Source organism: Polistes dominula, unplaced genomic scaffold (assembly GCF_049000335.1).
Source record: "Polistes dominula isolate Pdom_NZ unplaced genomic scaffold, Pdom_raw_medaka contig_17, whole genome shotgun sequence".
Taxonomy (NCBI): domain Eukaryota; kingdom Metazoa; phylum Arthropoda; class Insecta; order Hymenoptera; family Vespidae; genus Polistes; species Polistes dominula.
The window spans coordinates 3807499-3824341 of record NW_028301049.1 but is presented as its reverse complement, the minus strand read 5'-3'; the positions used below and the strand labels follow the sequence as shown (position 1 = coordinate 3824341).

Sequence of the window (16843 nt, the reverse complement as noted above, 5' to 3'; positions counted from 1 at the left end):
GACACTTTCTGCCTCGGCTTTGTAACCAAACCGTGATGTAGAGGCGGCCGATTGGTCAGAACTCGTGGCGTAATTGCGCCTGGGAATCTGATTGGTCGGGCCTAGTAACGAACATCCCGGATCATCTCCTCGCTTCTCGGAGATCATCGATCCAACGGATTTCTCGACAGGAGTTCGATATCAGAGTGATCCCATTCGTACGATAATTATCGTATGCGTACGATAATTTGAGGCCCTGTACGATCCAAAATTCGTGGTGTACGATCCATTTGGAATTTCGAAAACTTGATGACCTTTTTAGTCAACAAATTTTGGAAAGGTGCAGCACCACCCCTACCATAACCACCACCCCTAGCACCACCTCCACCACCACGATCCGTGTACGATCTCTGTACGAACAAGTCTATTTCCCTGTGGACCGCCGTTTTTATCGTTTTTATGATAGGGTTTTGAACTTGATGAGTAAAAAAAAAAAAGTTCATCAACTTTGAAAAAGTTGGAACTTGGACACTTTTTCCACATTTTGAAAATCTCGTCCGAGAAATTGTCGGATTTCAAATTTTCCCGGGGCGTACGATAATTTTACGCCCCTGTGTCGATCAGACGAACTAAAGTCTCTGGGATCACTGATATATATATATATATATATATATATATGTATATATTCGTATACACATATGAAATATGTATAACGATAATAACATCATTTCTTTCATCGGCTTATGATGATACATGATTGATATTTTGGAAGTTGATTAAAAATAATAGTTCTTACATATATACATATATAGATATATCTTTTTGATAAAAATGGGTTCTGACTACACACACAGACGATGGAGTAATTTAAGAAAAATTTTGGAAAGATCCGGACCTTTTTGTAGACCTGATTTTGAACCTTCTTCTGAAACATTACAATTTCTTCTGGAAAATTGTAAAATACTTGTAATAGGTGCTGGTGGTCTTGGTTGTGAATTACTTAAAGATCTCGCCTTAATGGGCTTTAGACAAATTCATGTAATCGATATGGATACTATTGAATTATCTAATCTTAATCGGTATATTTTCTATTATTAAATCATCTATTAGATCATGTCAACATACAAAAGATTGTAATAATGTTGCTTTTGAAATTCTTTACTTTTACAAGCCAAAAATTGAACTTTAATTGTACATTTGAATTTTCAGGCAATTTTTGTTTCGTCACAAAGATATTGGCTTATCGAAAGCTGAAGTAGCTGCTAAATACATCAATTCAAGAATCTCTGGATGCAACGTAGTACCTCACTGTTGTAAAATACAAATGAAAGATGAAGCATTTTATAGACAATTTCATATAGTCATTTGCGGTTTAGATTCTATTGTTGCAAGAAGATGGATCAATGGTATGCTGTTATCACTTTTAGTTTACGAAGATGGTGAATTAGATTGTTCAAGTGTTATACCTATGATCGATGGAGGAACCGAAGGTTTTAAAGGAAATGCTAGAGTTATATTACCTGGATTATCAGCATGCATAGAGTGTACATTAGATCTATATCCACCACAAGTAATCAATCACACATAATATTAACATTCAATTTTAATATCTAAAATTAACAAAATACAAATTCTTCCCTTTTACTATTATAGATTACATACCCACTGTGCACAATAGCCAATACACCACGTTTACCAGAACACTGTATAGAATATGTTAAAGTAATACAATGGCCAAAAGAAAATCCATTTGAATCTGTAATAGATGGCGATGATCCACAACATATCAATTGGATATATGAAAAATCTTGTGAACGGGCAGCTCAGTTTAGTATACAAGGTTTAACATATAGACTTGTACAAGGTGTTGTAAAAAATATTATACCTGCTGTAGCATCTACAAATGCAGCAATTGCTGCAACCTGTGCAACAGAAGCATTTAAGCTTGCTAGCAGTTGTAGCGCATCTTTAAATAATTACATGGTATTTATATTTGATCAAATAACATTGCATTTTGATCTATTCATTTCTATTCATTTGTACATGCTTAACATGTTAAATACGGCATTTTAGTCTCTGGGAATTGACAGTGTATTTTTTATTATTTCCCATTTGATTATATATGTTTATATTTTATAACTGAACATCTCGCTAAATGATTGCCTAAACAAGAAGCAGAGCAAAATAAGAGTTCCGTGCTCAACATGTTAAAGTAAGAAAAAGATATTACTAATTAATCATAATATTTTTCTTTTATAAGGTTCTTAACGATGTGGATGGAATTTATACCTATACCTATGAAGCAGAGAGGAAACAGGACTGTCTGGCATGCAGTCAGTTAGCAAAGGAAATAGTAATTACAGATCCTACATTCAAATTGAAAGATTTAATAGAATTGTTATGTAATAAACCAGATTTACAAATGAAAAGTCCTGGTCTTACTGCTAATGTTGATGGTAAAAATAAAACTTTATACATGCAAACAGTTGCAAGTATCGAAGAAAAAACCCGTGAGAATTTATCTAAAACATTGATAGAACTTGGATTAAAAGATGGCAATGAAATAAATGTTGCTGATGTTACAACACCAAATGCAATTTTAATACGACTGAAATTTTCATTTTAATTCATTAAATAATACTGACGATTTTGCATTATAAATATATTCAAAATAATAGAGCTTAAACGATATCAGAGAAATAAAATACAAAGCATATACTGTAAAAATAAAACGTATCTTCCCATTATTTTTGGAAATGTCTTTTTGATATAATATTTTGTTCTTTTTTGATCTTATTAAGTAATAAGTTATATTTGATTTTTTTCCTAAGAAATTGTTTGTTGTTTCAAAAAAAAAAAAAAATGTCTTTTTATTGGTGTTTTTATTTATGTGTTGTATTTATTTACATTTGAAGATAAACAATGACAAGATTTATTTTCTTGCTTTATGCTTTTTGATAGATACACTCACCTGATTTAACAAATTGGTATTAAGAGGTCAGCGTAATGTATAATTTTAAATTTTCTTGCAAACAAATCTAACGAAATTGACAAAAAATAATAAATTTTCGATGGATGTTACTGTAAAATGCTACCTGTAAAATGGTTAATGTATAATTTAAATAAATTTTCTGTATTAAAGAAATTCAAGAGATATATATTATTGTTTAATATTAAATATTATATTAGCCACATTGTCCATTTGCCAAATCAATGAACTTTATAAAATCAAAAAATAGAGAAAATTGAAAAGTTGCATACATTGTAATATCATTTATTGTTCAACAGCCATACAAAATGTTGTTATTTAATGGTGTTAAACTCATTATTAAGGAAATTTATTTTAAATATGAAATGTTCATTTTCAATTATCAATTTAGTGCGTCGCGTTTCTTCTGCATTAAAATTGACAATACTTCTAAAAATGTAGTTAATTGTTTTAGTTTGTGTGAACAGCTTAAATAATAATTCAATGTGTGTGCATTTACTATTTGACACGCACTAAGATAAGTTTAAAATGATATTATTCTAAATAAATGTATATTATTTAACCCTTTCGCACCGGACGGGACATGTGCTACCCCAGTCTGAAAAATTGTTGATATTACGGCTAGGACAAAATATGTCCCAGTTATTGAAAAACATCTAGGACAAATAATAACGCCAAGTTGGGCCTCCAAACTGATTCTAAGGCCGTCTCAATCATTCTGAGTCCATAAATTTCTCATCTCAATTGTTCCCGATCTAATCAACCAAGCGAAAACTATCAAGGTTGCTCAGTTGATAATTCTCATTTCTTACGTCAAAAATAGTGTGCACCTCTTGTAACGTAGCACTGTGCAAGAACTATTTCCAGCCCTACTACACCCTCAAGAAGCCCAGACTTTAGATACTGTTGCTCCTTATACACTGCTTATAACTGTTAATTCTGAAAAATGTTTATAAATGTTTATAATGTTAATTAAAATGTTAACGCAAATGTTAATGAAAAAACGTTGCCTAAAATAATCATCAAAATGTCAAGAAAAATGTGCTATTGACTCTAGGATTCCGGCCGAGACATACCTTGTCCCAGGGTTCAGATACTTTTAGAGTTTACGGCGGGACATATGCTGTCCCATCAATGAAGTTTGTAAAATCATTGTTGTTGATGGTACGCTGTTATGGGGACGTTTATGCGTCTCCAAGACTTTCGACCTTTTAGGCATAAAAATAATTTGATCTAATAAATCGCTTGGAGGAGAAATAAGTGATCCCGGTAATGGGGCGCACTCGGCCTGATTTTTCGTCGTATTGAAAGGGTTAAATACTTATCGTACTCTTATTTCACTCACTTTGAAATACCTACCATACATTTCGTAATACGTTATCTTCTGCAATGTATGTACATATTTATTAACAGCATATTTCTATATAAGTAATAATAATCATGGAAAACTTTTCTTCATTATTATCCATGGTGTAATGACTCCAAATTAAAACATGTTATTTATTCTATATTGATACTTTGACAAAGTATTAATAGAAGTTTTTACGTTTAATTCATCTAGTGAATTAACATATTCACATAGGATGACGCGAAAATATCTAATTATTAAGATTTTTATATTTATATATATATATATATATTTCAGAAATAAATTCAAAAAATACTATAAATGTGTTAAATTCTCTTCATTGAACCATAATAGTTGTTTCAATTCGTGAAACAATTGTATATTATTTCAAATTTTGTTTATCTCCTGTTTAAGGCATAAACAGGAGATTCATTTTGACTGAAAAAACGAAAATTAATTTTGTAAAGAATCTTCTTTTCTCGAAAATGACGAAAACTATTATATATATAACTTTTTAAAATTGTATTTCGCTATTAGTTGTAGCAATTAATTCGTTGACTTGATATTAAATTCATTCCATCAAAATCGCCATCTTTTTCTTCATCAAAAAATTCGGTAGTTGTCTAAAAGAAGGACCAAAGTCATGGAAAATAATGCAGATTATTTAACAAAAAAATAGTAAATAAATATTAATTTTGTTCAAAAGGTACCGAATTAATTGCTACATATAATATATAATCTTTTTTTTTTTATTTACAAAAATTCTTTTATTTTCCTATTTTTTTTTTTTTTTTAATTCAAAATGACGCGTAAAAATGACAGTAAAATGGGTACGATGACTTCCAGCATATTTGAAAGAAAAAAATCCAAAAGATGGTAAATCTTTGTATAAATGGCCATTGAATTAAATAAATTCGATATATGTAATGTTTTGTTTGAAAAATTAATTTTTCTTGATTCAGCAGCAGCCATTTATACAGAGAAATTAAGAATCCTTTTGATTTTTTGTTTCAGATATCCTAGAGAGAAATGATCGTGTTCACCGTTGTTTTTACACGCCATTGTGAATTAAAGAAAACAAACATAAAAAGAAAAGAATTTTTTTAATAAAAAAAATATTATATACCTAATCAATGAATAAAATACAGAAATTACATGCTAATAGGTTTTCTAATTTTTCAAACAAAAATATTCCTAAAAAATCATCTTGTAATCTTTTGATCAAAAAAAAAAATGCCCTGATAAGTTAGACGATTGATTTTGAAATGTCGATATAAATAAAAATCGCAAATTCAATAAATGTGATCTATGAAAATCAACATTTGACGAAGTTCATTGAAATAAATGGATGATTAATTCAATTTTTTGTTTGTTTGAATGTGAATTAAAATATCATTTTAAATTAAAACACCTATATTTTTCTAATGATGCTTTAATCCATCCCCACTTCCATATAACATCGTTAAATAGAAAAAGAAGAAATATTTAACTAACATTTGTTATCATTGCAGTACTTGTCATGATCTAATTGTAAAATTGTTTTGAAAATTTTTCATTGTTCTTATATATTTAAGTGTTTAATGAAAAAAAAAAAAAAGAAAAAAGAAAATAAATATTAAAAGACCTTTCGCGCGTTAAAACTGTATTATAATAATGATTATTATACGGCATTGATTTGTAAATTAATTATAGAAATAATGCATTGTTTGTTACAACTATCGCGGAACCATTAATTCAATCGAAATAATAATACCTTTTATTTTTTTTTATGATCGCGTTAGTAAACATTTATCGTGTACTGTCCTTTTTTGCATGAAAACAAAAAAAAATATTACAATTGTAGATATTTCTTTGATCATATAACATATTAAATGTAATGAATATTTGATTATAAACCGAAATAATGAAATAATTGATTGTAACATATTTTACATACCTTTATTATTAATATAATGGTAAGTAAAATGTTAAAATATGATTAAAAGCAAAGGAAGGACAGTGCACACAGTAGATTATGATATCTCTCGTCGTATAAGGACATTCTGTAACATTCGACATATACACACAATTTGTTTAGAAAAAATATTTGTAACAGACACATCTATCCTTTTCTTTTCTTTTTTTTATATAAAACTATTTTAACACACATTATTATTTTGCTCTTATTACCTCAATAAGTCGAATACTTTCCAAGTATGTCATACGATAGAAATCCATTTTCCATTTTGTTAAATGCAAACAACAAGAGAAGCAAGTGTGTTGATGTATGTAAAGTACTTCTCAATTACCGATATAAAATTTTAATAAGGTGCTTAAAATAGGTTATAGAATGATTGCCTTTCCATCGAAGAATTTGCGCAACGAAACACTTTAGACTTATTAATATTTCATGGTTTATGCATAATCCTAGCATTGACATATTTTTCAGTTTTACAAATTCAAGCCAAATGTGTTTACAGTTTCAATTTCTAAGTATCAGTGATAGCGTATGAAATTAGATAACATAGAAGACAAATGTTGATCAAAGTAAGTGAACTTTAATTCTACCTATTGTACTTCCATTGTGACACAAAATTGTTTCTTTTTGTGACTAGTTAATATTAACGTAAATTGACTGATATTAAAATAGCCGAAGTTGTTAATCAGAGTAATGCAATTTGATGATGTTATTGTTTACGTTTTAATAAACTTTATCAAAAACTTTGTCCCTATATGTAAAAGAAAGTTAAAGACGATATATGAATATATTTATAGCATATTATGAGCATATACACATATGTACACATCCACACACACGCACACACACATATAACATATATATGAATGCGTGATACGTGCATGTCTCTATGTGTAACAAAAAATATATTCGCAATTAAATAATTATGAATATTAATAAGGACTTGTGTATATATATATATATATACACATACGAATTATCTTCGGCTTGATTAAACGAGATGTTCCACAAAAATTAGTTGCATATTGTTATTAAAGTGACATTGGTTTTAAGTATTATATGTAAGATATAATGTAATGTAAGATATCCGTAACAATTTCTTAAGAATATTTATCAGTTTTTGTAGAGTTATAATCTCTGCGTCATTGAAAGACGTTTTGGTATAAAAACGTAAGTGTCAATGAATTATAGCATGAAGTGTCATTATTACAACAGAGTAAAATTAGACACTTTTCAAATAATAAGCATTTTTACGTATTGGCTAACCTTGAATTTGATTTGATTGAATAAAATGTTATAAAAATAATAAAAGCTTAATAATAATGTAAAGATCTACACTATGTCAAAAGTGGGCATTGATGGTTAAAAATAAAATTTAAAATACAATATTGTTTGAAAAGTTTCTGATTTTACTCTTTATACTGCTAGATAATATGAAAGGGATAGTGCTTGATGACAATAAATCATAGCGAGCATAACTTCATTGTGTTAGGCCTTAGTATCAACTTCCATTGCTACTTCTCCCACAGCTTTTTCGGCCTTCTTTTTCTTTTTCTTTGCAGATTTAGGATTTGCAGAAGTATATAAAAGAGTCTGTAAAACAATGATTTTTTGTTTGTTTGTTTGTTTGTTTGTTATAAAATTAACTAAATATTAATGTTAAACATTTTGTAGATAAATAATTTTATTTCGCAATAGGTTCTGATTAAATAATGATCAAAGAAGATAACAGTATGAAACATTGGTGGATAGAGAGAGTGAAAAGCTAAAAAAAAAAAGAAAGAAAGAAAGAACAAAAAAATAGGAAATAGCTTTAATATTGAATACCTTCAATTCAGGATCTTCTACTAAACAATCAGATTGATAAATGTCCAAATCGAAAGGAATACCAGTAATTTTATGAGGCCCATTAGGCATCAATAATACCGTAAACTTAAATTGTGCTGCATACTCATTTGGTTTTTCATATAACACCTGAAATAATATTAAATCAAATATATATTTTGTATTTGATATATTTTTTTAACTGTATATTTAACAATTGAATTAAATAAAATCCTTACTTGGAATGGTTCAATCAGCCTGTGATTAACACATTCAACAACTGCCATTTTGGCTTTCTTTTCGTCTTCAAAGGTACGTAAATTAAAAGGCATAAGACCATGTTTGTTGGAAACTTCTGAATAGAACATGCGAGATGCTTTCAGCTTTAGCTGATATGTTTCTTCAGTTTTTTTATATATAGTAACACGAGTATCTTGTTCACGTCCTATACCTTCACCCGTACTAACAAGAACATCCATTGCATACACCTAGAAACAAATGATTTATATAACATCATTACATTTTTTCACAATGTCACATTTGCAAAATTCCAAAAAAATAATCAATTCTTTATAAAATAAATACACAATTAGTTTCTCTTACTTCATGAGTCTCGAGTGTAAATTTTTCATGTTCTTTTTTCTGTGCATCGTTTGGATTTTGTATTATAGTTTTTTCCCCGTCTATCTTGAATTGTTTTAATTGATGACTTAACATGCCTTCAATTGGTTTACATTTATATGCATCGCATATTTTTTCTACTGTACCCGTTATCGAGTACGTCTACAAAAAAAAATATAAATATAAATATAAATATATTTGATATCAGATTAATGAAGGTTCATTTGATTGCACGAAAATACAATATTTTTCGTATATTATTGTATTTGTTACGCGTAAATTGTAACAAATCATACCTCTGTTCCAGGCTTTAAAAGTCTTAAAGCAGCTTGAGACGCGTAATGTGCAGCTAAAACTGCATCAGCTTTTCTACCTGTAACTTTGCGTTCGGTCGAAGAGCCTATAATTACAGTGTGTGCCACAACTGCTATAAAGCCATCAATGTGTGCTCCAAGATCACTAAAAATTATACATTACAATGACCAACGTTATTTTACTTTACTATTAACGACATTAGACTGCCTCTGGCATCTGTACTTAACACAGTGGTATTTATGTAAATAATGGATTTATCCAAGTGCACGGATATAAACTGCTTTCATTGACAAGCACACCTATAAATTGTGTTGACTAATACTTATGTAAAGCAATTACAAATTATCTTAAAATAAATAATATGCACTTACACTTTAACCATATCTTCATCTTTCAGAATTAGATCTGGTTCACTTGCGATTGGGGAAAAGTGACAAATACAGTTGTTTACTGATATGCAGGTTGGAAAAGCAATTCCTTTCTTAAGTTCTTTCTCCTTCTTAAAAACTTTATTTGTCTCTTCTGTTAATAGTGTATCCCCATATTCACATATCTCCCTCACAGATGCTCCAACAACACATCTGTCTAATATTTGTTTCAAAACTCCTACACAATATATAGAAAATATATTATATTATTCATTAGAATTATAATAATTACTAAGAAATAATAAGTTCAACAATTCTTTTTCTTTATTCTGTTGCCTTTTATAATGGTTATATGTTTGGATATTTATTTATCAAAAAAAAAAAAAAAAAAAAAAAAAAGGAAAACCATATTATTCGCGTATAGATATTCTCACATAATTCTAAATTGATAAACATATTAAATATAAATGAAATGTCTTCTAAAGATATTTCAATGAATTTTTATTACATAGGAAGCGTGAAAGAAAACGGCGGGCATCCCTGAGAATATTTTATATCATTTGAAAATCTCATATTAATACTGGCCCTTTCATCAAATCTCATAAAATAATGAAAAATAATCGAAAAGATATAATTATGATATTTATCAGAAATATATCCTTTGAATTTAGTGAAATTTTCAGAAATCTATATTTTAAGAAAATACTAAAATGAGATTTGATGCTAGCTGTCCCACATGGTAAGAGCCCGGCATTGGCGCGCCACGTTCCATATGGCCATACCAAAATTGAGCCAAGTAACCATAAACGGCAACATACACCAAAATCATTTGTGATTTTTAAGCTTCTCGAAAGAAGGGTAAGATGTTTTCTTACGATTAACAATATCGCCTGCCATTTTATACTTGGTAACAACCAAGTCTTCGGCGATGGTCTTCTCATGCTCTTCTTTGTCCGCCATGTCTTCTGTAACTAAATCTACAATCACGTGATTCTAGAAGCTCTATTATAATTCGTATTTCGATTTGTAGTTGGCGCCACTGTATATTCTTCTCTATTCTTTTATAACGCCTTGCTTTTTGTATGGCTACTATATATACACATATATGTCCCTGCATGGTCCCTGCATGGTCCCTGCATGGTCCCTGCATTGTCCCTGCATTCATTCACACATTCATTATATTTATATTTTTATTTGAACTTTTTTTTCGTACAATACATAATTCACTTTTTTTTTTTTTATTAAATAAATAAAGTAGACTAAGATTTATCATAAGCATATAATAATTTTGTTAACTTTTTAATAAATTTATATTTACATATCATTTTGGAAATATCTTTCGGATTATTTTAATGCTTTATCATATACACATATAGATACGATGAAAATGGAAATCTAGCCATAATCTTAGTTAAACTTACAAAATATATTTTTTATAGTTCATATATGTATTTTACAAATTTTTAAGTAAAGAATCCAACATTCATTATATATATATATATATATATATATATATATAATGTTTCTATTTTATAATAATTAACTGTTAAGCCATATAAAATATGGACTACACATGAATCGATCGTATTCAATGTCTAAGAAAAAATTGGTTTACAAAAATGACAGAATTATGGCTTCTGTTATACAGAAGTATAAATAATTTTAATGATGTATTTTCTTACTCTATTTTAAAGGTTATTTATATGCAATTACTGTCAATAATATTTGGACACTAGATATGATTAATTTCAATTCAGTGATCCCAAAGACTTTAGTTCGTCTGATCGACACAGCGGCGTAAAATTATCGTACATATAGAGCACTATAGAGATGAGTACTCTCATCCGCCATTTTTGCTCCTCGAGTGAGCGGAAGTTTCAAAAAAACGTATGTAGTGAGTGCTAGTCTGTAGGTTTTATCGTTATTTTTTGCAATTTTTTAAATTATTTGTGAATGAATGAAGAAGAAATTTTATTGAAATCGTGTAATAGTCGTAGACAACTAGTGATTTCTGTCTGAAAGCATATTGAAAAATACATTTGATTTACTAAAAGTATTATTTGAGAAAATCAAAATAATTAAACATTTTTTCAATGTTCGTTAGTATTGCGTGAAAAATTATTATGAGAACTGCAAACGTCATACCAAAGTATATGGATCTGCGACTATGAAATGACGAATTTTAAACATTTAATTTATGCATTTGCTGCACATATATTGTGCATTGTTAATAATGGATGTTAATTTTATTATTTATAATTTTATAATATTTTTACAACGGAACAAATGAATAAATAAATATAGATATATTCATATAAATGATACAAATTTATTTTATTTCAAATGTACAATTCTAACTACTCACTTATGCTATGTGCAGTTCATTACTTTTTTTTTTTTAAATATATACAATTTTTACCATGTTTAATTAAGTTCATGATTATGAAACATTGTATTTGCTTAAATATTCTGAAGCTGCTAAATACGATTTATATTCTTTTAAAATTGCATTTATTCTCTCTATTTGAGCCCTCATAGATTTTCATATAGATAGATTTTCAGCAAGCAAAGACATAATGGTCTCTTCGTCAACAGATTTTATTCCACTTTCATACTTCTAAAAAAGATACAATTATTATTTTTAAATATACAATTAATTTACATATTTATATAACATAAAAAATAATTAATGTTTCAAAATAAGAATATAATACCATTTTGCTTTTAGCAGCGACTGATCTTTTGTTGTTGTCTTCCTTTTTTACTGGCATACTTTTCATCTGTTTTAAAATAAAAATAAGAGTTATTAAGCTTTTATTCGTAATATGTTATTCAATATATTTAATATATATTACTAAACAAATCCAGTATTTTTATAATTTAAACAGATTATCTATTTTTCAGAGTAATATTAAAACATTACTTACCAAATTATTACTGAAACGTTCCAAATAGAGAGGTTATCCATGTTTATAAATCAATCACTGAATAGTATTTTGTAGTTTAATCTATCTTTTAATGTTAAAAATAGAAAGGTTAAGTACTAACACCAACTATCAAATAATTTTTTTAATGAAATTTAATACAATTATCAATAAATAATTCAATCTCGCTTGATGTCAACAAACAACGCATGGCCGTGGCACCCCTAGTATATATATATATATATATATAAATAGGTTTGTTTACAATATACTTCTTGAAAAATCATTTGAAAAGAAAAGTAAATATATCTCATTATTTTTAAAAATTAACAATAAAATTGCTAAAATAATTACAATTGTTACGAAGTAAATTTATTTCTAAGTTAATTTTTTCATGCATTAGAGTTTATCAATAATGACAGAATAAAATTTAAATTATATTGTGCGATTATTTTTCTTTATTTTTTTTTTTAATTATTTTTTTTTTTTTACAAAGATTGTATATCTGTATACTTTGGATAGATATTGCGTCTAAATTGTAAATGAATACTGTAATATATTATCCTGATTATAGTTCTATTTTTGTTAATGTAATCTTATACAAGAATTATATTTGTCCATTTAGATATATTACTTTTTCTTACTTTTCCCTAATGTAAGCGTATGATGTTGTGGTTGTTGAGCAAATTGTGCTTTGCGTCTATTAAATTCCAAAATATCATCTTCAAGTTTTTTCCGACTTTCTTCCAATTTCTTTTTTTCTTCCGTATGATCTTTTTTTAATTTATCAAATTTATTATGGAGCTGACATTAATTTTTACATGAAAATAAAAATGTTATACAAATTATAAGAAATAATTATATAATACGATAAAAGTTTTGATAATAATGTTTACCTCTTTTTCAGCTTCTTTAAGTTCAGCCTCTTTTTCTTTAACTCTAGCAACAAACATTTGTCTCATTTCATCTTCTTTTTGCTGTAATTCTTGTAAATGAATAGATCTCTTTGCTTCACAAGTTTGTTGGAAACTTACAGGTTTGTTGTCACTATCAACATCACTGAATCCCATCTAAAATAGATCATTTCATTATTTCATGTTTAAATGTTATATATTTTGGATTTAGAAATAATATTTATTAGGTGTAGCAATTAATTCGTTTTTTTAAATTTGCTAAGATTTAGGAAAAAGTTCATCAAAATCTAACTAAAAATCATATTTACAAAATTTAAACATAGAATAAAACATCATAAAAAAAAACATCGTATGTAGATCACGTAGTATGAAGTATAAATATTACAATTTCAATCGTTTATAATAAAATAAGTAATATATTGGACCTTAAAATTAAAGGATAACTTCATGATGCACAGCAAACGTTAGATGGATCTATTATGAAACAAGTGATTTGTGTAACTAGAATAATTTGACTAAAAATAAAAAATTTTAATATTATTATAAATATTTATATTTTGTTATCTAGCTATTGTTTTTGATCTATCTGGTATTTTAGCGATCTGTTTTAATTTTAATTTATCCAACAATTTAAGAGTACAAAATAGGTTGAAATAATCTATAAGGTTTTGAATTGTTTCGTGGCATATGTTTAAGACCCGTTGGTTCCAACAATAATTGGAAAATAGAACAATAAAATAGACAATAAAACTTTCTGTTCTAACAGCTATCGACATATTGCGATAACGATTCCAAGAAACTATCTAACTCCAAATTTTAATTCCGAGTTTTTATCTTATCGCTCAAGCATATACACTGTCTCGACACCAACCAGCATAAAATATAACAAAAATTGAAACCTTAAAATAATCTTCTTTTAATTCTTTTGCAATGAAATTAGACTATTTATATAACATTTTATAAATTTATTATGAGATGAATTTTCTCGTAATGCAAATAGTAAGATGTCATCGGATATGCAACGATATATCGTCCTTCGGCACTAAAAGGGTTAAATTTCTTTAAACAAAATCTGTTAAATAGGTAATTTTTTTAAATAATAACAATAATAATAATAGTAATAGTAACAATTATTATTCCTGAATAAATACCTATAGATTTTCAGGAATGAGATTTTTAAAGTAAACCCCCACATAAATAAGTATTAATTTGTTTAAAAAAACACTATATTAATTGCTATACTTAATATTATATTTATAGAATTAGATAAAAATGTTCACCTGTTCTAATCTTCTCTTACGATACAATTCATAATGACGACAATGTGTTTTTTCTCGCATATCTTCCATATTTGTTCTAATAAGCATCTCACGTAACTTTACAAAATCGCAATGAGATTCGTTCTCCACTGTGTTATACATATATATATATATAATATAAATTTATTATTCATTCACATAATGCCAAGCATCAAAATGATATATTCCATTGTAACAATTTATTTACCTTGAACTGTACCCCAAGGATATTGACGTGATCGCATCATCTTGTTTCCAACTCGTACAAAATCAGTGCTACCGACTACTGCAAATGGTACATGAGCATTCATACTAGAATTCACCTCAGCCACACTTTCATCATCTGTTGGAAATTGATATATATGAACTCCATTATTTTGTAATTCTGAGATTATTTTACTCTGCAAGAAAATGATATAAATAAAATGATAATATTAATTAGTATTATTAAATTTAGAAATTATGTACCTTGAATTTTTGCAACTCAGTCTTTGATATTGTATCAGCTTTAGCGATGATCGGTATAATATTAACTTTCGTATCCAGCTTTTTCATACATACAAGATCAATCGACTTAAGTCTAAAAACATATTATTAAATAGATCAGGTAATCAAGAATATATGATAATACATAATATACTTTTTATTAATATCAAATAACTAATAAAGATTATACTGGTTTAATCGATAAATAAAAATGATATCACATATATAAAAAAAAACCGTCTAACCTTTCTTGCTTATGTAATAATTGATATTAGCAGTTGTTGGTAAATAAAAATTGCTAGTATAATATAAATATAGTAATCCCTTCATTTACGCTGGTAATTGGTTCCACAAGAGTAGTATATAAATGGAACCATGAAAAGCCGTTTAAAACATTAATCTATTTCACGTTTTCAAATATATATTTAGCTTTTATTAAAGTAGAAAAATAAGTTTATAAGATTAAGATATAAATTATATTTAAAAAATCATCTAATTTTTGTGTTTTTATATAACGCATCGTGTAATAAGAAGATCAGACTTCTCTGGTAGTTCAAGCGTATGCGTATTAAATTGAATCCATGTAAATGAAGGGATTATTACTGTAAAACAGGATAACAATAACAAAACTTCATAAGTTATATTGTTTTCTTGGAAATATTTACCCATGACCTGTAGGACAAATGAAGTAAAGGCAAACATGAATACGACTGTCATGATAAGTTGACAAAGAGCGTTTGATTTTCAGTTCTTCCTGTAAATATGCTTCAAATTGAGCATCTATGTAATCAACAACTGTCTTAAAGCTATCTTCCTTATTAATTTGATCCCCATATCCAACTGTATCGACAATGGTAAGTTTCAGTTTAACATTACTTTCTTGTAATTCGTATGTATGCGCTTTCAATTTTACAGATGCTAAATTATGTGGACTTGGAGTAGATTCGAAGCTTGTATTAAACAACGAATCCATAAGCGTCGATTTACCTAAGCCAGTTTCACCTGCAAAAATTTTTTTATTCATTTTATAATAATCCACTATATCATCAGGTAACGATAAATTAAAAAAAAAAAAAAAAAACGAAGGTAAATTTTGATTTCCTTATAAATACAAAAATATGTCATACCAATACAAAGGATATTGAATTCAAATCCATTTTGAACAGATTTATTTACTAATTGATCAGGAAGACTGTCAAAACCTACATGACCCGAGAGCTTTAAATTGCGTATAGAAGAATCCAACTGAAAAAAAGCACGCATTATAAATACAAAGTGATTAAATAAAATTATGCTTTAAAATAAATTAATACTGTCATGGGGTATATATAAAATTATTATGACAATTAGAAATACAATTGAGTACAATACAAAAAGGATACAACCATTAAAACAATTATCGCATTTTATTAGTAACAAAATAATGACTTTTAAATATAGCATTATTTTCTTGATTAAGAGAAAAAAGAAATTAAATTAAAATCTTTATGATTGTAATACCTTCGCTCGTTCAATCTCTATATTCGCCATTTTTACACAGGATGAATGAAAAAGAGTGTGATGTATTTGAAACTAGATGTGACGGATTGACACCACGTGTTACTATTAACAACCTTTCTTCAAATAATATCCTTGAATTCGCTTAATCATATATTTCCACTACAATAATAATTTCTAACAATTGGATATGTCAAAATACTATTATCAAAGATTCATAACGGAGACGTCAACAATAACTGTTTTATATCCGGAATGAGTAACTTTTCCTTCTTCCGTCACTTGATTATGTATATATGTACATATATATATATATATATATA

The 16843-nt window shown here is 27.5% G+C and overlaps 3 protein-coding genes across 4 annotated transcripts; 1 reads left to right on the top strand and 2 right to left on the bottom strand.

Annotated features, from left to right (window-relative positions):
• The first annotated feature begins 656 nt into the window (after window positions 1-656).
• On the top strand, window positions 657-5929 carry Uba3 (Ubiquitin-like activating enzyme 3). Its single transcript, XM_015323937.2, has 4 exons — window positions 657-1058; window positions 1189-1549; window positions 1633-1962; window positions 2240-5929. Exons 1-4 carry the CDS (start codon window positions 811-813, stop codon window positions 2603-2605), a joined length of 1305 nt encoding a protein of 434 aa, XP_015179423.2. The 5' UTR covers window positions 657-810; the 3' UTR covers window positions 2606-5929.
• On the bottom strand, window positions 3225-10433 carry LOC107067971 (proliferation-associated protein 2G4). The gene is made up of 7 exons (XM_015323938.2): window positions 10277-10433; window positions 9405-9639; window positions 9015-9177; window positions 8701-8880; window positions 8337-8585; window positions 8101-8247; window positions 3225-7866 (listed from the first exon to the last, which is right to left on the bottom strand). The coding sequence occupies exons 1-7, from the start codon at window positions 10359-10361 to the stop codon at window positions 7762-7764; spliced, it is 1164 nt and encodes a 387-aa protein (XP_015179424.1). The 5' UTR covers window positions 10362-10433; the 3' UTR covers window positions 3225-7761.
• A 1275-nt stretch (window positions 10434-11708) lies between these two features.
• Septin2 (septin 2) lies at window positions 11709-16776 on the bottom strand. 2 transcript variants are annotated; one of them, XM_089175576.1, is made up of 10 exons: window positions 16524-16776; window positions 16151-16268; window positions 15689-16025; window positions 15006-15117; window positions 14746-14938; window positions 14520-14647; window positions 13222-13395; window positions 12329-13129; window positions 12116-12181; window positions 11709-12018 (listed from the first exon to the last, which is right to left on the bottom strand). In XM_089175576.1, the coding sequence occupies exons 1-8, from the start codon at window positions 16551-16553 to the stop codon at window positions 12956-12958; spliced, it is 1266 nt and encodes a 421-aa protein (XP_089031702.1). In that variant the 5' UTR covers window positions 16554-16776; the 3' UTR covers window positions 11709-12018; window positions 12116-12181; window positions 12329-12955. The 2 variants fall into 2 exon arrangements, with proteins under 2 accessions (XP_089031702.1, XP_089031703.1); XM_089175577.1 differs by having other exon boundaries at window positions 11709-12015.
• Between the last annotated feature and the right edge of the window lie 67 nt (window positions 16777-16843).